Below are 26,566 nucleotides of genomic sequence, written 5' to 3'. Positions count from 1 at the left end.
AATGCATATAGTACTGGAGAGCTCAATTGCAGTCAAATTGCAAATACATGATCTAGATCAGTGGTTCCCAAAGTGTGTGCTGCGGCTGTCACAGGGGTGCCGGGGCCAGGAAGAGGGAAAAAAAAAACAACAAAAAAAGAAAACTTACCAATCCGGCGGCGCCCGGGACCCAGCATCCTTCTCCCTCCTCACTGAATGTCGGCATGACATCATCATGCTCAACATTCAGTGACAAGAGGCAGGAGAGAGGAGGATGCTGGGTTCCTAGCGGTACCTGATTGGTAAGTTTTTTGTTTTGTTTTCTCTTTCTGGCTCCCGGGATGCAGAGGGCACAGAGTGTGTGGAGATGGAGGAGGGCACAGAGTGTGTGGAGATGGAGGAGGGCACAGAGTGTGTGGAGATGGAGGAGGGCACAGAGTGTGTGGAGATGGAGGAGGGCACAGTGTGAGCTAGCTGTAAATTATTCTTTGACAGAAATATAATTGACAAAAAATATATATAAATATATTCTTTTCCCTTGGATTTATGTGTATTATTTTTGCATACAACTAAATAAGTATTTCTATCTTGACCTAAATACTTATTTTGTTTTTTTGACCCAACTACTTATAAAATGTGACTGCTCGGTAATAATTTTGGAGGGGTGCCTTGAAAAAATTATGGAGACTCTAAGGGTGCCGCGAACTGCAAAAGTTTGGGAACCACTGATCTAGATGATAATTTATAACATCACTAGTAAGAGGATTTTTTATACTTACGATAAATCAGTTTCTCCGATTCTACTGCTACCATGGTTGTATGTGGGGAGCTTGCAGTTGGCACTTAACTAGTTAATTTGTTTCAAAACCTGCTACCAGAACTCTTCCCCTCTGCAACCCACTGTAGCCTCGATGCAATACAAAAGCCCCAAGGAAGGGGAGACCACCACAGAAGACCAAATGACAGAAGGGAGGGAACACAGTGTCCCCCAGATGGAATCAGAGAAACTGATTCATTGTAAGTATAAAAGAAATCCTTTAATCACTGGAAGAATCCCGAACCCCCCCACTATGCAGGCTTTCTAGAATTTTGTCTGGCATATCGCAGGTATGGAAAGTATCACCTATTACCTACATGATAAATCACACAAGTTTGATCGTGTTTGGGCGGCTTGGTACCTTAGGGAAAGTTGTAGCTGCCTATCCACCGCTGACCCGCTCCACTAGCGATCTGGACTCTGAGCCAGCTCTGGATCCCCCACGCAGGGCCCTGCATCCTACAGGTATACACCACCATATTGATGGTCTTCGTCTCACACAGTTCGTGCACCAATGACCATATGTGAGCATGTCTCTGATTTCAATGCCTGTTCCTCCCTTTTCCGTTCCTTCTAGCCCTATCCCTTCTCTCCCCTGCTTGTACACTTTTTTTTCACAAACTTTGAAGGAAACGTTTCGGGTGTTTATACACAATTGTTCAATGTACTTGTTCAAGCCTACTGCTGGGATCAGGAACATGGCCCTATAGTCCTACCATTTAGATAGGATTTTGGTAGTTGTAGCATTTGGGATACCAAGAGGAGAGGCCGACCCTTTTGCCTGCGAGATTCCCCCTGGTATGAGTGGGATTGGAAGCTCCTGTGAGGGAGGGTCATGAACTAGGAGACAATCTGCCAAGAAGCCTCATGCCTAGAATATTGAAGGACAATGGTGGTCGAAACTTAGCCTGTCCTGTCAGTATATAGTAGCGGTGATCCATGTAGCCACCATCTGCTTCGTGGCTTGCCAGCTACGCTTACCACTGTCATACAAGACTAGAAGACGATCAGTCTTCTGAACCAAAGCTGTACGGTCCACATAAATTCTCAAGGCTCTGACCACATCTAAGAAGACAGAGTCTTGACCAGGAGCCAGCGAATCCTGGGTTAGTACCAGCAGAACAATATGCGAGACCACCTTTGGTTGAGACCAAGGCTTAATTATTTTCTTTTTTTTGAAAAATTGCTTATTGATATATATATATATATTTTTTTTTTAAGGATACAAAAAAAAATTAAAAGGGAAGGAAGGAAGGGGTGTACAGAGTCCAATCGGTATCAATGGTAATCTGCTAAAAATATATTTGAATATAAATATCATTTAAGCATTAATAACAAATTTTTATATACTGTAGGTCGTCCAGGTCAGGTAAAATAGTCACCCTCCGTAAACGCAACTGAGCGGTCATTAAAACCATCACTGACGTGCGGTGGCAAGACCGAATGGAAGGGCCCTGACTGAAAGTGATTCTGACCCTCCACCAAGAGATTCTGATTACCTGTCCATATTGAATATGTAGGTAGGCATCCTTTATATCCAAGGATGCCAAGTACTCACCTTTCTTCATGGAGTTTATCACATATATGATTGACTCCATCCAAAAACTGGGTACCCATAAGCAGGTGTTGAGAATTGGTCTGAAGTACCGATCTGGATTTTGCACGAGAAAGAGGAGTGTAAAAGCCTTGACCTCTCTGCTCCAGCGGAACAATCACTTCAGAATCCTGAACTGACTGAACTGCCCCCTGAAGAGCTTGTCTTTTTTACCGATTCCCTGGGAAAAGGTGTAGTCCTTAAACGCCGTGGAGGCGCCCCCACTAGCTCCAGGATGTTTCCACAGGACACTATACGTTTTACCCAGGCGTCTGTGGTGGAATTGAGCCATAGGCACGCGCTCCCACCACCGGAGCCCCCTGGTGGAGGAAGAAGTCATGCGGTTTGTTCGTCTGTTGGCTTAGGTGCAGGACAACATCTTGTCCAAGCCTGTCTGCATCTTTGCCCCCCTCCCCTTGTAGCCGGGGCCTGGCTTCTGGTAGAAGCACCTCTTGAGCGACGGACAAAACGAAAGGAGCGAAAACGCCTCCCTTTTCCTTTCGGCGCAGCTACCGGAAGAAGAGCACTCTTTCCCTCTGGCCTTAGCGATGAATTTGTCCAAAGGTGGACCAAACAAAGCTGCTCTGTCATATGGGACAGATTACAAAGCTCTCTTGGAATCAGCATCTGCCTACCAAGATCTGATCTTAGCCACAATGTGCGCTTAGCTGGCACTGCTAAGGAAGAGGTTTTGACAACCCCTGACCTGCATCCAGAACAGCATCCCCGAAAAAGTCTGCAGCATCTTTAATATGCTCTACCAAGGGAACCAAATCGGTTATAGCCGTACCCGACTGAATTCCTGCATGAAGGCTAGTGGCCCATTTTTCAACTGCTTTAACGACCCAAGCCGCCCCAATTACAGGGCGCAAGGATGCCTCAGAAGCTAAATAGATTTAAAAATCCCTTCACACATTTTGTCGGTACTGTCTTTAAGAGTCGCCGCATTCAGCAATGGAAAAACAGCAGACATCGCCAAGTATGCAATGGAAGCATCAATACTGGGATGAGTCTCCCATGACCTTACCTCTGAATCTGGAAAGGAGTAGTAAAGTTTGTACAGTATGGGAATTTGAAATTTATTATCATCAGGCTGTAGAGCACAGCACCTACTCTCCAAATGCGGGCTGACAGGCTGGGCAACTGGACCGCAGGCAGCTCAGCCTCCACGGTTTTCAGGGGCAACCGAAGCCTCCTGCCGCGGTTTCCGGGGCGGCCCGCGTCACCTCCCTGGAAACGGTTGGGTCCCGGACACTGCTTAGTGACCCTTTTCCCGGGAGCCCTACAATTTTCACTAAAGTCGTAGGCGCTCTCCCTGAAGTAGCCGTGGCAGTCACGCGATGATCACCGCAGAGAAAACCTAACTTTTTTTTAAAATAAAACCCAGTAACGAAAAAAAAAAAAAAAAACCCCACTAAGACTAGACTAAAAGTGCTCTTCCCCTCCCCTCTATGTCCCCTCCTGTGGTGGGGACATAGAGGTGAGCAGGCTAGACAAGCTTTTTAGTGCCTTTACTCCCACAGCGCCCTCTATAGCCCAACTAGTGTGAAAGAGAAATAAAATAAAAAACTAATACCAGCAAAAAGCCAAACTCATTGGGAACTTAAAATACACTGGAGCTACAGGGGGTTGCAGACAGAAGTTCTGTCAGAAAGTGATTAAACAAATTATTAAACTAGTGCAAACTCTAAGCTCCTCACATAAAATCCGGAGTAGCAATGTCCTCCAGACTGGATGAAAGAAATTAAAAAAAATTGTGATGTTGCTTCTTATCCCCATTATCCCCAGAACATTCATTTCATTAGAATACTGTAATATGAAGATTTCAAAGCCATACATAAAACACACAGTGCAATCCCAGACTCTTAACTCTGGTGGATTGGTAAGGGATATGCCCATGCCAACAGTAACGAGTGGGGGAATGTCCTCACCATTTGTTAAATTGTACATGATAAAGTTACATATTCTACAGAAAGAGGTCAAAACTGTTAAAGTGCCATTAAGGTTACCAGAGGATGCTCCTATGGGCGCCAAACAGCACTTGTTCTAATAGGTTTCATCACAAAGCAAAAGCACATAAAATGCGCTAATGTATTTAGTAATGGGCCAAGTATACTGTAGCCAGACACTAATCAGACTACAGCCATTCACATTTTTCAAAAAAATAAAAGACATCCTTTTAGAATGAGAAGTTGTTTTGCAGTCTTCACATTTCTTTATTTTTAATGTACAAAACTATTCTATTACATATCTACACTTACCTTTAATCTGACTCCTTCAGTATGAGTGTCTTTTTGCCTCTCCGATCCAGCAAGGTCGACAAGATTCAGTTGTGAAGACCTAATGTTAACAATTTCATTTATCTTTTCCATTGATTCAATGGTGACAGTGAACACAGCATGTGATCTTGAGGACTCCCTGTTCATTGATGTTGAGGCCACTCGTCTGTTTCGCCATCCAGTAGAGAGAACCTGTAAAAATATCAACTATATAATTACTGGTGAAAAAAAAACAAGCACCCAAGTCAGATAAAGCATGAACTTTAGCTTTGAGAATATGACTTGCTAATTAGTAATGGTGCCAATAAAAAACACTTTTAAGTACATATTACATAGGTGCTTTATTTATGCAATTATAAAACACAGCTAACAGCTCTGAAGACATTAACAGGGATATCATGTTGTAAACACATACAAGAAAACCAAGAGATCGCATCACAGTTGCTGCATGCAGTATATTCCAGACATACTTACCAAAGCAGTATATCTTTAAAGCAATTATTAGCAGAATATATAAAACATTGCACATAAAAATCACTGTGATATGTCACTCATATGGGGGTATTCAATTGTCAGCGAGGTTTTTTTTTTAACCGCGTTAAGTCATTTTAACGCTCTTTTTTTATCATTTTCGAGTGGGTTAACTTTACCCACGACTCAATTCCATTTTTAATGTTCAGGATTATTTCATGAAACGGTCCTCTTGCGCTCCAGTAGGTCTATTGAAAGTATAGGGTGTGCGAGAGACAACCGCATTAAAAGCTATTCAATTGTTTTTTAACGCGGCGCATTAAAGAGGAAGATGTGCTGTTTTATCTCGCACCTCTATGGGGTGTGTTAAAAATAAAAAAACCTCTAAAAAGTATTTGAAATCATGTATTAATGTGGAAAAAAAGTTAAACTTATGTTTATCACTAATGCCTAACTTGTGTAAGTTGATTTTCTTGTGATAAAATAATTAAATTAAATAAACATAAAAAAAAATAAATCACTAATTAATTATATTTATGTATGTTTTTGCTACAAATATGATTGTAGTAATGTGTTTTGGTATGGTATAGATGATTCTATAGTAAAAAATAGTTCAATTAAAAAATATGCTAAAGAAAGTACTGTAATGTAGATATTATCAATGTGTAATGAATAGAAATGTATGCAAAACTTTTTTTTGTGTTATACATGACCGCGTTAAAAGTCTCCTAAAAACTAGCCAACACAATGTTTAACGCGCTGGGGCAGCGTTCCCTCTTTTTCAATTGAATTGCACAAGGTTTCCCTCTGCGCTAACTAAAAATGGTCGCTACTGCCGTCAAAAACCAGCAGGATTTTTTTTTTTCCTTACTCTGCGGGGGGTGGGGATCGGGGCAAGGAGTGACATTTACAAATACAGCCTTAAGAAGCTAGAACATACATTAGCATAAAGAAAAATGGAAATGGTCTCAAATGCTTGCCAATTCTTGGTAAAATAACTTCTAAAAGGTAATGATGGTTTATGATTTTATAATGACAAAGTCCATATATTTATACACACAATGCATTATAAAAATGTGGCCTTCTATCTGAGTTTTTGCCTTCCATTAACTGGCCCGGGCAGGCAATATTACACCCATCTTAAACATACCTGATATGCCTCAGCGGCAGAGGTCACCACTTGCTCCACAGCTCCCACAACAAAGACACCTTTCTTTATATGCTCCCTGAGAAAGAGTCCTGCTGACGCAGAGTCCAGCAAATCAAATATCTGTTCATTGTAGATTTCAATAAATGAACATTTACACAAAAAGCTCTTCCCATCACCAGCCTGTAAAACAATAATACCCTGCTTAATAGAAGTTTGGCAATATATATATTTTGGTAATATATATATATTTAAAATTTTCCAAAGTGGTGGGATTCCTACAGCCTACATTAATACATAAATAAAAACATTAAACTTTATTAAAACATATCTTCATTCCACATCCTTATACCCCCTAGCAAAAATATTGGACAAAAATAATATAATGTCCGTCAAGAATTATTGTGGAAATATTTGATAAAAAGTTTAACCGTATAACCTCAAAAAAGGTCAACACCTAGTTAGTTAGAAGTACACATTTGAAGACTCATTCCTATTTTTCTTATCTGTATTGAGCTCTCTCTCACTTCGATACAAATAACTTTTTTATATGATCCTCAAATATTTCAGAACATACATATGATCAAACACCTATATTTCTTCAATAACAAAAAAATATAATAGTAATGCACACATAACCAGAACCACAAAGGTTACTACGGAACCTCACTGCTGAATCTACCCATGTCAATTATATTTGAAACGTATTACGTTGTTGCCACTTCTGAGAACCTATGTGCAGACGTAAAGTGTAGAACACCACACAGGGGTAGATTCAATTGTAAAAAAAATAAAAAATAAAAAATCACTGCGTAGTGGTTGCAAGACACTACGTGGTAATTTTTTTTAGTGAAATATCCGCTCGCTTTTGCTCGTGCCCCGTAGAGATGCGAGCAAAAGTCAGCATTACTTTTTACTGAACGGTAAAAAATGCACAGACGCAATGAATGAATGAATCTGCCCCATGGTATTAATTTATTTTTTACAAGCCCCATTAAGGTGTTGAGTCACCTGTATTTGAATCACAATGATGCCCCCAATGAATGTTTCAAGATGCTTCCTCTGGAGCAGCGCAAATGTGATCACTGCAAGTTTAAGGGCTTTATTTTTTAATTCACCACTTAATCAAGTCAATGGCTTTAAATAAAATCAGTCAAAAGACTGCAGCACAATATATGTAAGCGTCTGAATGGACTGCATACACTAGCGCTTGTTTCACATAAGATCGAATACAGAATACAAAATGCTATTGAAATAACATGCGAGTTATAAAATAAGTGATCGGGGGGAAATAATGATACACACCTCTCCAAGGAAGTTTAAGACAAAAGTGCAATATAATTAAATTGCCTGGATAGATTGTATACAGTAGCGCTCCTTCACTATCAGAGCAGAAATATCGAAATAAATTACAGCAAAAGGTTTATGCATGGAGAACTTGATTAAATGTAGGTGTGATTATCCACTTTATGTCTGCATATGGGTAGTGAGAAATGGCAACGTAGCTGTAGTAACAAATATAATTGGCATTTACCAGTGACAATCAACTACACTATGGGGGGAAAATCAATTGCCTGTGTTATTACCGTAGTAACAGTAACAGTGCGCGGGCCACGTTACTCTCACGAGTAACGCGGTCAATTGACTTTGCCCCCTATAAGTTGTAGAACAGTCTGCTCATAATCAGTCACAATTATTTTTTTTTTGTTAATTGTTGAAATAGGAGTGTCCCAGAAGAGTGTGGTGATATATGTGCTTGATCAGAGAAGAGGGTAGAAAGCATGACTTTTAAGGAAATAAATTTGAACATGTTATCTACGCCATCCTGCAAAAACAGGAACAAACCAACTAAAAATAAGTAGTTGGACACTTTTTTTCTCCTACACTGACAGAAGTCTTCCAGACTCTGTAATAATTTTTTTCCATCACAGGTTTTCTGGGTCCGAGCATGGTTCTGACCACACGGTGGTAAAACCTCTTTTTCTTAAGGATCATAGCTTCAACAGCTACAACATTAAAGTCAGTCACACTAAGCCCTGATGGTATAATGGTCCCACAGTTCAAATGTTTGAGAAAGACGTCATGGCAGACCTTGGCCAATCTGGTTCAACAAAGGGCTCCAGACCCCTTCCTGATTTATTTTTTTGAGAATGTGCTGAAGCATCTCCACCGGAGGAAACGAGTAAACAAAATGAAAAATACACAGGACAGTCTTGGAGTCAACAAGGAATGCCTGCAGATCCCTGGTCCTTGAGTAGAAGACATCAAGTCGACATCTAGCTGACCATATCTCCACGAGCTTCAGAAAGTTTTGTGGGTGGAGTGACCACTCTCAGAAGTGCAGGACATGCCTGCTGAGGTAATTAGCCTCCCAGTTTTCCACACCCCTAGTATGAACACAATCGTTATTACTGGAAAATGTTGTTCTCCCCAGAGAACAATTCTTTTGGTTTTGTTAATTGAAAGGGATCTTTGTGTGTCTTTCTGATGGTAAAAGTAATCCACTATGGCGACATTGTCCGAATCTGAATAGTATACCTCTGCAACAGAAGGTGACTGCTTTTTAGCAACGCTCTTCATTATGACATTTAATCCGAAATTTTGTTTTCGCTGTGGACCACAGACCCTTAAACCAACAGTGAAAGACGACAGCTCATCAGCCATATCGCCACAATAAGGACAGTCCCTGTTAAGGCTATGATCTCTCAGCCACCAGAGGAGTGACCATCGTCTTCTTGGCAACAGATCGTTCTCTTGTCTGGTCAAGCAATGGTACGACTTGTCATATTTTGAGAGGAGTTAGTTATGGAAAACACGTGAATGGAACTTTGTAAAGGGCACAGCTTCAAATTTCAAGACCATCTTTCCAGGACTCTGGACTCTTTCCAGTGCAAAAAATGCACTGATATCTGTCTGTTTGCAAAGAGGCTATCTAGTCCTGTGGAATAAACACCTGCTGCTGTTGAGCGTCAAACAGCAGATTTAGAAAGACCAGCCTCTGAGAAGGGACCAGATCAGAATCTTGCCAGTTCATCATACAACCGTGGGACTCTAGCATCTATGCCGTCCCTATGAAATGCTCCCGGAGAAAAGCCAAAGACACTCTGTTGTAATCAAGGTTTTATCTAGATAGGCGATAATCATTAACCCTCTGCAGCTCAGAAAATCAACCACTTCCGTCATGATTTTTGTGAACACTTGCAGCACTGTTGCCAGAACAAAGGGGATGTGCCTGAAACTGAAAATGTTAGGCCTGAGCTGCAAACCAGAAGGTGAGCTTACCAGATTGGAAGCCACGTATGTGTCTCATTCCATACCATTGAGATCTCAAATTTTCCATAATAAACCAATCCGCCCAAACTTGATAGTTTTGAGGTTCAAATATGCTCAAATGATCAGATTAGTTTCTGTACCAAAAGCAGATTTGACTAGAAACCAGTCACCTGTGTTCTAGTGGCACTGGGATAATCACCCCAGAAATAAGTATGGTGTCAATGGCTTCTTGCATGTCCTGATGATGCTTTACATGGACCGCAGGGTTGGAGCACTGAAGAGATGGATCACATCTCCCATATACATAACACCCTGGAATCTGAAGTGGAACTGAACCGCTAATGCAGGAAGAGCAGCAGACAGGCTTTAACCATAGCCACCTCTAAGTGGGCGGAATGCCTTTTAGCAGATTATTTGCCAGAGGGCTTGGCAATTTCTCTTATCGTGGGGCAAGCCTGTTTACTACTGTGCTCCACAAGGATCTGAGCACTACCCCCTCCATCCCTGAACTTTGCCTTTACCGGATATTTCAAAGGCCTGAAATTGAGAACCCTGTACATTTTGGCAGAAATACTGATATGAAAGAACTCTTTCCACCAGTCAATTGACTAAAACATATTCAACTCAGGGATGATTAACACGTAATCCTATTTTTTTTTGTTATTTTTTCACTCTACACCCGTCTTCCAACCCTTGAGCCAGAAGGCCCAGCGAACGGAGGCCAGCAAAGCTGAAATTCTGGCTCCAATTTGCTCAGCATCCAAAACTACATTCCCAAGATATTCAGACCCTCCAGGATGTGTTCCACCAAGGTCACTAATGCCAAGCTAGACCTCCCTGACTGCAAGCATTTTAAAAAAACACACTTAAGAAATGTCATTAATTCTCTATCTGTACATCCTTAAAAGCTGCTGCATTAGGAACTGGTAAAATGGTGGATTATAGGGGAGTCCACCAATGGTGAAGTTTCTGTTATTTGTGCATAACTACCAACTTATGATCAGATATTGTCAATGCTACGCACAGCAATGTGCTCAATTTCAGGAACGGGAAGAAAATCAACTGGTTTTAACCCACTTTAAAAAGTGTACTGTCAGGTTCCCTTGACTTCTTGCTGTCCTGGATGTGTAGTGCTTTCCAAACTACCCACACTAAATCAGTCACCCCATGCAATCTTGTGGAAACTGTGAAAACACTGAGGATTCCTTGACGTCTGATTCTCATATTCTTCTTGGCTGGAGCACTCAGATTCAGATTCTCCCCCTAACTCTTGATGCTTATACGAGATAGAAAGCCAGAGAGTTCTCTAGAATGCTAAGGAAAAGGTAAACTTGACAAGATCTTGAACTGATATTGCCAAGCATTGTCCCGAAACCAGCTCCTCCTGTGGCGTCACTAAGGGATCAGCTGACACCTGGTTTAATGCACTGTGATGAGTGGGGTCATTTGCTTAAGATTCAACAAAAGAGATGGAGGAACGAATCACTTCATCCTACAACATGGGGACGTGTATCGAGCTGCGGAAACTCAGAAATAGTCTGCTTTAGACATTTAACTCAGGCTAGTTCTATAAGCCCATTTGACAACCCCTGCAGGCATCAGGGGGTCAACATCAGACTGTCCACTTAGCGTGACAGTATACACAAGTGTAAAAAAATCAGATGACACCCCGGTCTTAGATCTGGAATTACTCCCTTATTATCACCATCGTAGGCTAATTGGAAAGTAGGGAAATAAAGGTAGATACAGAGTATACAATAAGTGAACAAAGTACAGGGAAACACAGAACCAAGCAGATAAAGAGCATAAAACCCTACGCAATTCCGCCTTAGGTTGACTACGTCCCTCCAGCTGAGAACAGAGTGGAATAGAAGCTGCTGGCAGTGTCTGTATAAACTGAATTTCAGCTGTGTAGCTGAAATCAGTGAGGGAGAAGGTACCATGCTGCCTGGGGTATGCACCTCCCCCCCAGGGTCATTACAGCAGCCAACTATTTGCATAAAGGCCCCTTCCTGCTCTGTAGTGCCTAACTGTCTGCCCTGACCTGACCCAGCTTACTCAATAAAAGCCCCAAGACTATGGAACCTAACAGGCAACCAAGCAGCCCCCCACTCCCCTTCACGAGACTACTGCGAGTGAATCTATGTAGCATACATGTAGAGATGTGTTGCCCATGAAAAGTTTGTTCTTATGGGTCACAAATTGCTGGTTTGTGGTGTACTTTACTGAGAGCATGGAATGAGTAATGTGTTTTCCAAGAATTCGATGCAAGTATCAATATGGCCACCTTTAGTCCCAATGTATAAAACATTTAAAAAGTTACTGTATAACTACAGCCTCTGTAATAATGTATTAACAAAGTTGTCAATAAATTACATCAATTTATAGCCCTTTCATCAGGATACATGTTCTTTTCATGCAAAATACATAAAAAGAGGATTTATGTACTTACGTTAAATCCGTTTCTCTGATTCCGTCTGGGGGACACTGCTTACAATGGGTTGTGGAGGGAGCTTGGGGAGTTGGCACCTAACTAGTTAAGTTTTAGTACTGCCGACAGACCCCTCCCCTCTACAATCCCCCTGGACTCTTCAGTTTATTAAAAAGCCCTAGGAGTAAGGCCAGTCAAACAAGAGCACACAGCAGAACATAAGAAGGGAGGGATCGCAGTGTCCCACAGACGGAATCAGAGAAACGGATTTAACGTATGTACATAAATCCTCTTTTCTCTTTCATCCAGTCTGGGGGACACTGCTTACCATGGGGACGTTCTAAAGCAGCCCCCTAAGGGTGGGACTACTCTGAAAATCCCGCTTGCAAAGCATTACGAGTGAAATCTGCATCCGTAGATGCAAATACATTAAATTGGTAAAACTTTGTAAACGTGTGGACAGAGAACCAGGTGGCTGCTCTGCAAAGCTGGTCCGCAGAAGCCCCATTTCTCGCTGCCCACGACGCCCCTACCGATCTGGTAGAATGGGCCGAAAGTCTCTCTGGCACAGGACGGTTAGCCTTTATGTAAACATGTCTAATGGTTGCCGTAATCCATCTAGCGATGGACTGTTTTGAGGCTGGCCAGCCTCTCTTATTAGCATCATAGAGAACAAACAAAGAATCTGTTCGTCTAATTTGAGAAGTTCTTTTTACATAGATGCGCAGAGCCCTAACCACATCCAACTTTTCCATAGTCTGGTGATCAGATTGGGAAGAGGATGAAAAAGCCGGAACTACAATTTCTTGGTTAAGGTGAAAAGCCGAAACTACCTTCGGAACGAAGGAAGGGAGGGTTCTTAAGACCGCTCTGTCCTCGTGGAAAACCAAATATGGTTCCCGACAGGACAAGGCTCCTAATTCCGAAACTCTTCGAGCAGAAGCGATAGCTAAAAGAAAGAGGACCTTCCAGGTCAACCACTTTAATTCTGACACACGCAAGGGCTCAAAAGGAGGCCCTTTAAGCATTTCAAGTACCAGGTTGAGATCCCATGGTGCTGTCGGCGGAACATAGGGAGGCTGAATATGCAGTACTCCCTGGAGAAAAGTCCTGATATCCGGTAAATCGGCTAATTTCATATGGAAAAAAACCGAAAGTGCCGATACCTGGACCTTTAGGGAACCTAACCTGAGACCTGCCTCCAGGCCATCCTGAAGGAAAGCTAACAAGCTAATGAGGCGAAAGGAGGATGAGTGGCAAGTCCTACCTTCGCACCATCTAATGTAAGCTCTCCAAATCCTGTGATAGATGCGAGCTGAAACTGGTTTTCTAGCTCGCATGAGGGTGTTTACCACATTTGGGGAGAAACCTCTAGCCCTCCAGAGGCTGGCTTCAACAGCCATGCCGTTAAACTGAGCTGAGGTAAATTCTGGTGTAGGAATGGACCCTGAAGGAGAAGGTCGTCTCGAGATGGTAGACGAAACCCTGGTCCTTCTGCCATGGAGATTATGTCCGCGTACCAGACTCGGCGCGGCCATGAGGGAGCTACCAGAATTACTGGTAGACCCCCCTGCCTGACCCATCTGAGAACGCGAGGAAGCATGGAGATAGGAGGAAATAGGTATCCCATCCTGAACTCCCATGGCATGGTCATGACGTCTACTGCCACGGCTAAGGGGTCTCTTGACCTTGCGCAAAACCTGCAAACCTTCCTGTTGTGTCTGGAGGCCATGAAATATATGTCCGGAAGGCCCCACCTCTGAACCAGGGACTGAAACACTTCCGGATGCAGAGACCACTCCCCCGGCATCATCTGGTTGCGACTGAGATAGTCTGCTTCCCAATTGTGTATTCCTGGGATGAATACAGCCGATATGGCCGGAACATGAAGTTCTGCACAAGACAAAATCTGGGCTGCAATTTTCATTGCCGCTGCACTCTTGGTTCCTCCCTGTCTGTTGACATATGCCACAGCCGTGGCATTGTCGGACTGAATTCTGACAGGGTGGCCCTGGAGGAGGGATTGTCCTCCTTTGAGGGCTAATAAAATAGCCTTTAGTTCCAACACATTTATGGGTAGGGATGATTCCTGAACCGACCAAAGGCCCTGAAGAAGGAGGTGAAGGATTACCTCCCCCCAACCTTTCAGGCTGGCGTCTGTCGTTGCTATGACCCACGCCCCTGGAGAGAAGGATCTGCCCACTGTCAAGTGATCCTGAATCAGCCACCACTGGAGAGATTCTCTGGACCTCGGGGATAGGTCCAGGCGTAGATGGGATCCTGACCACTTTGTTAACAGATCCCACTGAAAACAGCGAGAGTGGGCTCGAGCAAAGGGAATGGTCTCGAAGGAGGCCACCATCTTTCCCAGCAACCGCATGCACAAGTGGATTGAGGGTCTGGCAGAGGACAAGACCTGGGAAGTTATACTCTGAATTGTGGTGGCCTTTTTGACAGGCAGGAACACCTTTTGCTGGCTGGTGTCCATGATGAGGCCCAAGAAGACAATTCGCTGACACGGAACCATCTGTGATTTCTTCAAGTTGATGAGCCATCCGTGGCTCCTGAGAACCGCCAAGGCAACGGATAAGTGATAACGCAAACAACTCTCTGAGGAGGATTTGAAGAGCAGGTCGTCCAGATAAGGCACGACCTGGATGCCCAGAAGGTGAAGACGAGCTGCCATAACCGACATGACTTTTGTGAAAACCCTCGGCGCTGTGGAGAGGCCGAAGGGGAGGGCCCGAAACTGATAATGGAAGGGTCCTACAGTAAATCTGAGGAGGGACTGATGGCCCTTCCAAATGGGAATGTGGAGGTATGCATCTTTTATGTCTATGGAAGCCATAAATTGATCTTTCTCCAAACCGTTTATGACCGACCTCAGAGATTCCATCCGAAATCTGTCGACTCTTAGGTGCACATTGAGGGTCTTTAGGTTTAAAATGGGTCGGAAGGAGCCGTCCGGCTTCTTCACAAGTAACAGGTTTGAATAAAAACCCTGTTCCTTTTGGAATTCTGGAACCCTGCAGATAACTTTCTGAGAGAGAAGAGAGGCGACACAATCCTGTATTGCCTGTCTTCTGAACGGATCTCGGGGTAGGGGGGTTACGAAGAACCGATGGGGTCTGGGACCCAGCAGGTCTATCCTGTATCCCCTTGATATGATGCCCCGAATCCAGGAGTCCTGGGAGGACTCTGTCCACGGTTGAAGAAAAAGAGACAGACGACCTCCCACTGGGGTTTCCCCCCGGGGAAACGAGTGGTCGTCAGGACGCAGGCTTTTCCTGAGTCTTGGAGGCCTGGCGCCTGGCCGAAAAAGAGGATCTTCCTCTAGAGGAGGAGCCTCGGGCATTGGGCTGTTTACCCCTAAAAGACTGTCCCCTGGACAAGGAGGATCCTCGAAAGGGCTGACGGAAGGAGCTGAACCTGGGTTTTCTGCTTCTACCTGGGAAAACCGGCAAGGAAGTACTCTTGCCCCCAGTTGCCTGGGATATCAAGGTATCTAATTCCGGACCGAACAAACCTGCTGCTGAAAAGGGAATGATTTCAACAGACTTTTTTGATTCCGCATCTCCTTCCCAGGATTTCAGCCATAGAGTTCTTCTAGCTGAAATGGATGCAGCCTGTATAGAGGAGGAGACAGCTGCTGAATTTTGTGCCGCCTCATAAATGTACCCCGATGCCTCTTTTAAATGTAAGGCCAGGGGGAGTAATTCAGAACCCTGTAAGGCCTCTGCCAGCTGGTCTGCCCATACTTCCATGGCTCTAGCAACCCAAGCTGAAGCGAATGTGGGTCTAAAGGACGAACCTGCAGCCGCAAAAATAGATTTCAGTTGGGATTCAACCTTCCGGTCACTAGCATCCGGAAGGGACGCTGAACCAGGAGCTGGAAGTAAAGTGTGTTTAGCCAAACGGGCTATGGGAACATCTACTTTTGGGATACTTTCCCAACGAATTACCTCCTCCTCCTGTAAGGGGTACAAGGAGGAGAATCTTCTGGGAACTGAGAACCTCTTCTCAGGTAGTTTCCATGCTCCTTCTGCAATGTCTACGAGTTCCCTAGACGGGGGAAAACGGCAAGCCTTTCTTTTGGCCTTTTTAAACAGAATTCTGTCTCTAGGCGTAGGATCCTCCGGTTCTGGGAGGTCCAACGCCTGTCTAACTGCAAAAACCAAATGATTAACAAATTGGCTTTTAGAACTATCCTCCTGTTCCGAAGACTGAACTTGGTCAGAATCGGAATAAACTGCCCCCTCATCCTCAGAAGGTTCCTCAGAATCTGAAAGGACCATGATAGGATTATCCGATCTAGGTCTCTTTCTTTTAGCGGACGGGATGTTTGGGGACTCAAGCAACAAGTTAAGCTTATTTAAACCTTTAAGGAAAGCTGTAGACCATGCCGCTTCTGTGGGGATAGGGGTTTGGTCAGAAAAGGAAGAGGAAGGTCCTGGTAAAGACATTCCAATGGACCCTGTGGTAACAGGGAGGCCCAGCTGAGTGCTATTACTAGTAGCCACCGAAGTAGCCATATTAGATAGCAATTGGTTAGATTGTAATACCATCTGAGCTAAGGAGGAAACCGACTGTCAGGGAGGCCACCCAGGCCGGCTCCTCCGTCAGAGGGGCTGTGGACTGATGAGTCTGCACAGTGGAAGCCCCTGCATCGCAGGCAGAACAGAGTGCCAATTTAGGGTCCCCCTGCCCACACGGTAATTTAACTTGACATTTTGAACAAGTGAAATATTTTGCAATAGGGCACTTTCCCTTATCTGTCATTCTTATAAAGGAAGGCACACCAATCACAGATTAAAGGGTTAATCTAGCTGTGTAAACAGAGAGAGATATGTATGCAGGAAAACAGATTATATAACAAGAAACAACTAATCTATATAATAAAAGTTGTACTTGTAATAATTAAACACCAACTGTTTGTAGGCAAGTAGGAGACTATAATGTAAACCTTACAAGCCTACTTTTTTTCACAGAAATAAACAATATGTGTGTTTAAAGGCAATACTTAGCCCAGGGCCATAAAGGAGAGAAGTCCACGGCAGTTTGTCCAGTGTCTGCTCCCTCAGCTCTGCTCTCTCTTCCCGGGCTTCCTTTGGCGCCAAAGACTGGGATATACCATCTCTCTGTGGAAGGAGGGGGGAACTCTATGTATTAGCTCCCCCCCTTCAATAGCTCCAAAAACGTTTTTTTAAAAAAAAAAGAAAAAAGAAAAAATTGGAGCGTGGCAGATAGTGGAGACCTCTATACAGAGGCCTCCGCAGCGACATACCCGGCGCCCTCCTCCTATGCATGAGGGGGGGGAACAGTGGTATAGCCCCCTTCCTCCTCTCTCCGTAGCGCTGCTGGCCCGAAAATCCAAGATGGCCACCGCTACTTGTAATGCCGATAACCGGCACTCTCTGCCTGTAATGGCAGCGCCAGTTATCGGGGAGGCTGGAGGAGTGCAGCGGTCCATGAGACCGCTTGTCACTCCTCAGTTTAGGCACCCTTTTTTTTTTTTAGTTTCCCTGTCAGTGAGAGCTTCTGGCTCCCATCTGACAGGAGAATGCCTGCGCTGCTGGCTGTGAGTGTGTTCTCTATTATAGAACACACTCCAGCGCTGCCACCTGTAATAGAGAATAAAAAAAAGAAATAAAAGAAATAAAATCTTTAAAATTTATACTAGAATAAAAAAACACTGCCCAACTCCAGGGCACCTGAAAAAAACTGAAGAGTCCAGGGGGATTGTAGAGGGGAGGGGTCTGTCGGCAGTACTAAAACTTAACTAGTTAGGTGCCAACTACCCAAGCTCCCTCCACAACCCATGGTAAGCAGTGTCCCCCAGACTGGATGAAAGAGAAAATATGTTAGCAATGAAGATACAAAAATCTGTCCAGTAAGCTTTTAGGTTACTCGAATCTCTTATCTGCCAGACTTTGTCCTCGGAGAGGATTCAGGGTTCAGTTAAGTAATTAAAAATCCCCTGTTGACAGCTTCTGTTAGGTCGTCATTAAACAATATAAAACTGGAATACCAACATTTTACATGGAGTATTACGGATTATAAAATATACTTGCCTTTTCCTTTTCACGGTTAATTAAGAAAAACAGATATTCAAAACTCCTAGGAATAACCCCTCTGAGGTTATGAGTAAAATTATCAGAATCAGATGGTCCTGAAAGAGAAAAGGTATACACAACGTTTGTTTACTATAGAAGGGCCATGAAATAGATGAGTAACTGCTGTGTAACCTGCAGTGAAGGGTTGAATAAAGTTGGAGATGAGAGATGAAGCAGGTGTCTGTACATTGTGTATATCGCAAGCAAATTGACAACTTTAAGTAGCAGATTACTGGACTAATTGATCACAATTAAAATTGTGTTTGTGAACATACGCAAACTATTAACAGACATACTGAAAATCTGCAGTATGCACTTAGTAATGTTAAGGAATTCTCCTCTACAAGTTTAGTGAGTTTTTCACTAGGATTTCTAATGGGGTTTAGTACCTTCTTGCATGTCACTGATGAAAAGAATAAAGCACTTGGCTTGCACTAGACAGCAGTAAAAGTGACACGTACAGGCTATATCAGTGATGGGCAAACTTTTTCAGGAGCGAACCAAATAAAAAAGAAAAACTTTAGGCGGGCCAATATAATTTATTAAAAAACTCAAATATCGAAATATATAATACAAATTTTTTGAATGGGACATGAGGGTGTTATATAGCAGTGTTACCTCTAAGTGCAGCGATCGTACAGACACAGTACTTATTTTAGCAGGTTGTCGCAGATCCGTCTTTCTGGTGAGCCACTAACTGACAACACAGCAGCCAATCGAAATCCGCCTTAGTATATGGCCCAGCCCATCTCTTCTCACATGACTTTCAGCCATTAGGCGGGGGGGGGGGGGGGGGGGGGGCAGGTGTTTGAGTGATTGACATACGAAGTGTCCTTTTAGGAAGGAGGATGAAGTGTAATGGAGGAAATAGCTGGGACGGCATAAAAATGAAGGTTCTGACACACAGGGTCGGCCCTAATAATTTTATGCATATTTTAATGAAATTTTTTAAAATATTGGCGGGCCGGATAGAACCTCTAAGTGGGCCGGATCTGGCCCGCGGGCCGTAGTTTGCCCCATCACTGGGCTATATAAATGTACTACACTGGATCTAAATATGTACAGGATGCATTCAGCTCAGTAGCTGAAACCAACAAGCTATACACTTCCTCAACTGAGAGCCTATTTGTCCTCCCAATAAGTTGACACAGACACTGTTGCCCTTTCCCAAGATGGCTGACACAAAGTTCTTTTAGGTGTGGCTAGTGGTTATACAGAAATGAAGACTACTTGTTGCATCAGGTGGCAAGGCATTCTCCTGAGACAGTCCCTCACTTGTAGCCAACAAATATAGGAGGTGGAGTTGTCAATTAAAAGCACCAGTTTGCTGGAGGAGAAAAAGTCAGCTTACGAAGCTTGATACCAATCTGTAAGCGATCAAGTTTAGGTGATATTAGGAGACCGCAGCTATTGTGGGGCAGAGGGAAAGAGAAGCTGTCCTTAGAAGAGGCAGAGGGAGTCAGTTGATAGCCAGATTGTTAATGAACCTGCAGCATTGCAAAGTCTAAAAGACTCATCAAGGACTAAATGTTTATCAATTCCACAATGGTGGAGGATTATAGTCCATGCATAAACTGCAAAGGTGTCCTCACAAAATCTTGCCATAGCAAAGTTTAGCCCATAATCAGCTGCTTTAGACCATAATTAACATACATTCCTCTTCCTGTTGACAAGCAATCAACTCTTGTCCTAAGTGAAGATCTGCAGCCAATACCAGTAAAAAAAAGTAATCAAGATCCTGCTTAAAAGACTGAAGTAGCACCTACCAGAAATTACAGTATTTAGTAATCTCATCCAGTGCATTTCTACTTTTTCCAAAAAGTTGTCGAGTTTAACTAAGGAGTACAACATCCCCCCGCACCTTAGCAAGGAGAAAAGCACTAGCTCCTGCTCCAGCCTATATGCTGATATCTGGTGCGGGCACACTATATAACAGTATATCCATATGATCAGAGTGGCCACACTGACATCGGCAACTCCTGAGAAGCTTCATTCAAATAGTGAAAAACTTTAATGGTTATTTTAAGTGTTAAAAAGTAGGTTAGGACAGCAGGTCAATCACTTGCCTCAGCAGTTTCCCATCCTATAGGGCATTTTCTTAGAGGCTAAATTAGTTAAGAATCAGAATGTAGTTTTATAGTTATTACTTTTCCTTCAAGAGTACACACACTCACACCAATCAGCCACAACGTAAAATTAAAACCCGTCTAATATTGTGTAGGCCCCCTCATGCTGTCAAAACAACTCTGACCTCCATGGCACAGACTTGTTTTTTCAGGACATCCCACAGATGCTTGAACAGATTGAGATCTGGGGAACACCTTGAACTCTTTGTCGTGTCCTCAAACTATTCCTGTAAACTTTTTGCAGTGAGGCAGGGCGCATTATCCTGCTGAAAAAGGCCACTGCCATCAGGGAATATCTTTGCCATGAAGGGGTATACGCCCTCTGCAACAATGTAAGGTAGGTGGTATGTGTCAAAGTAACATCCACATGAATTCCAGGACCCAAGGTTTCCCAGCAGAACATTGTCCAGAGCATCACACTGCCTCTGTCGGCTTGCTTTCTTCCAATAGTGTACCCTGGTGCCATATCTATCTCATGCAAACAACGCATTTGCACCCAGCTGTCCACATGATCTAAAATAAAACATGATTCATCAGACCAGGCCACCATTTTCCATTGCTCCAAGATCCAGTTCTGGCACTCATGTACACATTATAGGTGCTTTTAGTGGTAGACAGGGTTCAGCATGGGCACTCAGACTGGTCTACACTGCAATCTGCGATGCACTGTGTGGTCTGGCACCTTTCTATCATAACCAGCATTAACTTTTTCAGCAATTTGTACTACAGTAGCTCTTCTGTAGGATTGGACCTTCGCTCCCCATGAACATAAATGAGCCGTGGGTGCCCATGACCCTGTCACCAGTTCTTCCTTGGAACACTTTTGTTAGGTACTAACCACTGCACACAGGAACATCAACAAGGCATTACTGTTCTGGAGATGTTCTCATCCAGGTGACTAGCCATCACAATTTAGCCCTTTATCAAAGTGGCTCAGATCCTTACACTTGCCCATTTTTCCTGCTTCCAACACATCAACTTAAAGAAGGGACTGTTCACTTGCTGCCTAATATATCCCACCCCTTGACAGGTGAAATTGTAACGAGATAATCAACGTTGTCAGTGGTTTTAATGTTGTTGCCGATTGGTGTATATAATACAGCTTTAAAAAGGTTAACCTGAGGAAGCGCTACGTGTGAAACTACTAAGGCAAAGACCTGACCCTCTAAACTACTTTTTACCACTTGAAATCAGCTATAAAGTTTTCCTCTATTTGAATAAAGCTTCACAGTAGTAACTAATGCCGGTGTGAGCGCAGCTTCTCTCTTCATTCGAGTACAGCATATATGATTGCACAGACTTTTTGCTGTTGCAAAAGGCCATAAGATAATCTACTGTTATACAAGTGTTAGGATAGAACACAGATTATTCATATGTCACTCAGACTTTATTTCAGCACTTCAGATATAATAAAAAAAAAACCAAAAAAAAAAAAACCTATACATTTATATACTGGGATATGAATATTCTACTAACATATTAGACAATCTTGTTATATCACAATTACAATTGGTACTTCACTGTGTGGGCTCAACAGCTTAAAAATTAGATGGAAAAACTACTATATCCCTATAATTTATAAATGTAATGGTGGAAATTAATTTTGAGGACATATCCCTTAGTGAAATTTTAACAGGATAAACAGTATTTTGAAGAAAATACCTAATATAGTCCACTTGTATTTTTTTTAGGATGTACAGGGCAGTACATGTCTCTGTGGTGATTACATGGGAGAAAAGAGCTCTAGAGATGGCACAAGCATACCTACCAATATTTAGAATCCTGAAATTGTTACAAAATAAGCCACACCCCATATGGCTAAATTGTGTTAAACCACACCCACTTTGTTAATCCCCAACCCCCTTTGCGGCCCGTGGATCAGGATGTCCTGCCAAAATCGGGACAGTAGGGAGGTATGTAAATGTGATACTGTAAAAAAAAAGTAAAATAGTACAACTATGCAGTTTACCAAATTATATTTTTATTGATCCCGAGAGATATCAAGGAATATTTACTTTACAGAAGTCTTCTTGTTGTACTGAGAGGAACTGAAATCAGAAAGTGATCAACAATTTGATAAATTGCAAAACCACAGCAAGCCTCATATAATTCACTATACTCGTACCACTCTCTCTAGTCAAATAAAGTCCCAAAATAGCCATAATAAAATGTACCAAGCCTTTGATTGTCCTTACCCAGCATCGTAAATGTCTTCCCTGAACCAGTCTGGCCACTAAGAAAACAAAAGGAAATAAATAGGCCATCACTTTACTGATAAACATTACAGGTACAAAAATAAAATAAAAATCCCACACAGCTACAGTAACCCAATAAATTAGACAAGAACAAGATATTTGAAGTGATTTTCTAAATTAAAGCACATTGGTTAAAAGGTTAAAGTAAAGAAAAACAAACTGACAGCAGCAGATATTATTGCCATAGTAAACTGCTGCTAATTGCAAGACTGATCTCATACTGCTCTAAATAGTGACAATCCCGTTGCAAAATAATTGTAGTGGTCATGAGAATTTTATATCTCTCACTATGTACTAGCCATAGCAGTATCGTGGAATTCATATTGTTAATATCTTACGGTTAGATACTGACAATACATCTAAATGCAATATTAAAACCTTTCAAAACACAAAAAAAAAAAGTTTCCCACAAATCTTGATGCTGCTACAACTGCAGTAATATTACCTACTTTTATTTTAGTAATATATACAATAGGTATGACTAAAGTAAACTGGTACATGCCACATTCATATAACCAGTAGCTGTGCCTCACACTATACACAGTACATTAATTAATATGGAAACATTGAAAATGTGCATATGTTTATACACTGGAAAGTTTTCTAAAAACCTTTGTTATATGGTCAGGTGGATGCACTCAAGCACTTGTAGAAGACCTGTGTAAACCGCTAGATCCAAGTTACACTTACATTTGTTATTGCAATAGATTCTATTATGGTATAGAAAAGAATTAAATTGATAGAATTTCACAACAAACTTTTTTTATATTTTGGTGCATCTTTCTCGAGTTGCAACAATTGCAGTAGTAATTAGCAGGCCTTTTCCATATATTATTGCAACATGCTAGCAAAAAAAAAAAAAAAAAAAAAAGCTCTTTAGGTCTAAAAAAAATAAATAAATCTGAAATCGCATTTGGGTATAGAAGAAAAAAAGGGCACTGTCCCACAACTGGATTCCGAGAAATTGAATTTAAAGTGAGTGCAAAATATATATTTTTTAATATATTTTTTTCTTACTCATCCTAATTGGAGGACACTACTTTACCATGGTAATGTTTCGAAGCCGACCCCTACGGGAGGGTACGCTTAGACACAGTTGTGCAATACACTTTCGGCCAAAGCTGGCATCTTTGGAACCAAACGCATTGAACCTGTAGAATTTGGAAAAGGTGTGGATGGAGGACCAAGTTGCTGCCTGACACAATTGTTCAACTGAGGCTCCATGGTGCGCTGCCAAAGGGACTCTCCACTGATCTAGTCGAGTGGGCTATAAAATTATCCAGAACCAGTGTTCCCTCTGAGACACAAGCCTGATGGATTGTAGCTTTAGATTATACAGAAAGATAGCTTTAAATCATCTTGCAATGGTCTGCTTTGTTGCTGGCCATCATCTCTTGCGAGCATCATAAAGAACAAGGCGACCATCTGTTCTATGTAAGGTGCTAGCAATGATGACCAAAGCCAGCAGAGAATCTTCAATTCTTGATGGTAGCTCATGCCCCAAAGCAGGGATATTCTGGTTCCGATGAAATTTAGACACGACCTTAGGTTTGAAATAACGTTTGATGCACAGTACAGCTCTGTCGTTGTGAAAAACAAGATATGGTGACCTGCAAGACAGAGCAGCCAATTCAGACACCCCTATAACTAAAGCAATGGCAAGTAAAAAAGACATCTTTCCAGGTAAGGAATTTAAGATCAACAGTTTAAAGAGACTTGAACGGAGACTTCTGTAGAGCTGAAAGGACCAAGTTTAATTCTCACAGAACAAACGGGAACCCAGCGATAGAGTTTTCTCTGGAAGATGATAGCTAGGGCAGACACTTAGGCTTTAAGAGAGACTAATCAACTCACTGTCTAGGCAACCCTGTAAGGACAAGAGGCGAGCCAATTTAAAATAACAAGTGTGACCTCTTATTCTCAAACAAGCCTATGTCGGTATTCCACACAGACACAAATAGTAATTTATAGAGGAGGCCAGTTTCCTGCCTAGATTATGGTCTGAATGACCTTCTCATATAGCCCCTTAGCATGGCTGGCTTAAACTGCATGACTGCTGAGGTCATGATTCTTTGAGCTAAGTCTTGGTGTTAGAATGAGCCCTGACTTTTAGAGGCAGCATCCACAATGGGTCTGCTACCAACTTATAATGTCGGTGTATTAAGATATTCTCAACTAATTTGCAGCTACCAGAATTACTGGGGCACGCTCTCTCTTGGCCTTCTTTAGCATCTAAGAAAGCATAGGAATTTAAGATACACTAGTTATTAGTTCCATAGGACAGTCATTACAGCCACTAGGCATCCCTTTCAGATCCCTAGTTCTTGTGCAGTACAAAGCTACTCTGTGGTTCAACAGAGAGGACATCATGTTGACCTCCAGCCAATCCCACCTATACACAATCTGGTTGAAAACCTCTGGATGTAGGGAGAATTCCACGGGATGAATGGCATGGAAGTCTGCCTTCCAAATGTCTACCACTGGGAAAAATACAGTCATTGCTAGAGTACTCCTTGCCTCCCCCTTGGTTGTTTATATATGCCAAAGCCATGGTACTGTCCGATTGGATTCCAATGGGTCTGCCAATTAGAAGGGACTTAGCCTGTAAGTGCGCAATTTAAACAGCTCTGAGCTCAAGAATGCTTATGGGTAGCTTTGCCTCCTCTTGGGACCAAAGTACCTGTAATCAGAGGGCCCTATGTTATTGCTCGTCATCCCTGCAGGTTAGTATTCATGATCACAATGGTCCAGTCCCAAATGGAGAAGGGATGGCCCTGGCTGAGATTTTTGTCTCATCAGTCACAATAGAAGGAACAGAATTTGTGGTGACAGTTTGAAATACTGTGCTGGCAAGGGTTGGAACTTGAACACCTGGCTAAAATCTCATTCTGGAAAGTCCCTGAGTAGAAACGAACAAACTGCTCTGCTTCAAAGCAAGATACCATTCTCCCCATTAGCTAATTAATGGAGGATTGAGATCAGTCAGAGATAACAGAGCTTTCACCTATTTCTTAACAGACATTATCATCACTTCCAGTAAAACAAAGAAAAGACTCTTTGACAACAGGTGTTGAGGAGGAGAACCAGAAAAATAATGGTCGCGTGCTGGGCTGGGACATGACTGCTTTTTTGAGAGTTTATCACTCAGTCGTGCAAAGGCAGCATTTTCACTGTAAAGTGCAAATAAATCAGAAGACGGGCCGAGCTAGTCTTTATCAAAAGGTCATCTAGATACAGTATGACGGTCATCCTTCGACCTTAAGAAAGCTGCATGACTTTTGACAATACCCTTGGTGATGTGGCCAGACCGAAAGATAGTGCTTTGAACAGGTAATGGTTCACAAACCTGAGAAGGTTGTGACGTCCCTCCCAGATTGAAACACGGAGATGTGCATCCTTTATGTCCACGGAGGCGAAAAATTTGTTTTTCTCCATGATGTTGAAGAACGATCGGACGGACTCAGTCCTGAACTTGTCCACCCAAATGTACAAGTGTAGTGACTTTAGGCTCAGTATTGGCCAGAAAGTAAAGTCATATTTTTGTACGAGGAATAGGTTTAATAATAAATCAAACCCTTCTGCTCTTTCGGGACTGGGACAATCACTCTAGTTGAAAATAGGAGCTGGATGGCCCCCTGAAAGGCCAGTCTCCTGACTGTCTCACAGGAGGGGTGTAGATAAGAACCGATGGGTAGAGGCCCCAAGACGTAACATCTGTTTATGATGCCTCTGACCTACTGGTCTCAAAAGAGCAAGGGATGGGTCTTCACCACGGCTTTTTCTGGGTGGAGGTCGGTCCTTGGTCCTCAGTCTCACAAGACGTGCTTCAGGTTCCAAACGTCCATTTTGTAATTTTACCTGGTATTTGGAACAAGAGAAGCAGGGTCTCCCAAATAAGATGATAATGTATCACACGCATTTCAACGCTAAAAATTAGTCTGGTCACACTTGTGGTTAACTTACTAAGCAAAAATTGTGCCATTGTAGCCATTCATGCAGGATTCCACAATGTTTTTTGCCACACTTGAAAACACGGATTCCTGAAAAATAAACAGGTATATTTTATATACCACATTTAATA

The 26,566-nt window shown here is 42.6% G+C and overlaps 1 protein-coding gene across 1 annotated transcript in view; it reads right to left on the bottom strand.

Moving 5' to 3' along the window:
• KIF15 (kinesin family member 15) overlaps positions 1-26,566 on the bottom strand; it is a 98,336-nt gene that overhangs the window by 68,677 nt on the left and 3,093 nt on the right. Inside the window, exons 4-8 of the mRNA XM_075212487.1 lie at positions 26,449-26,525; positions 22,426-22,463; positions 18,063-18,160; positions 6,291-6,470; positions 4,652-4,861 (exon numbers count right to left, since the gene is read on the bottom strand). Coding sequence (XP_075068588.1) covers positions 4,652-4,861; positions 6,291-6,470; positions 18,063-18,160; positions 22,426-22,463; positions 26,449-26,525 — 603 coding nt within the window. The remainder of the gene's footprint in view (positions 1-4,651; positions 4,862-6,290; positions 6,471-18,062; positions 18,161-22,425; positions 22,464-26,448; positions 26,526-26,566) is intronic.

This window comes from Mixophyes fleayi, chromosome 5, assembly GCF_038048845.1.
Source record: "Mixophyes fleayi isolate aMixFle1 chromosome 5, aMixFle1.hap1, whole genome shotgun sequence".
Lineage (NCBI taxonomy): Eukaryota > Metazoa > Chordata > Amphibia > Anura > Limnodynastidae > Mixophyes > Mixophyes fleayi.
This window is presented reverse-complemented; position numbering and strand designations above follow the sequence as displayed.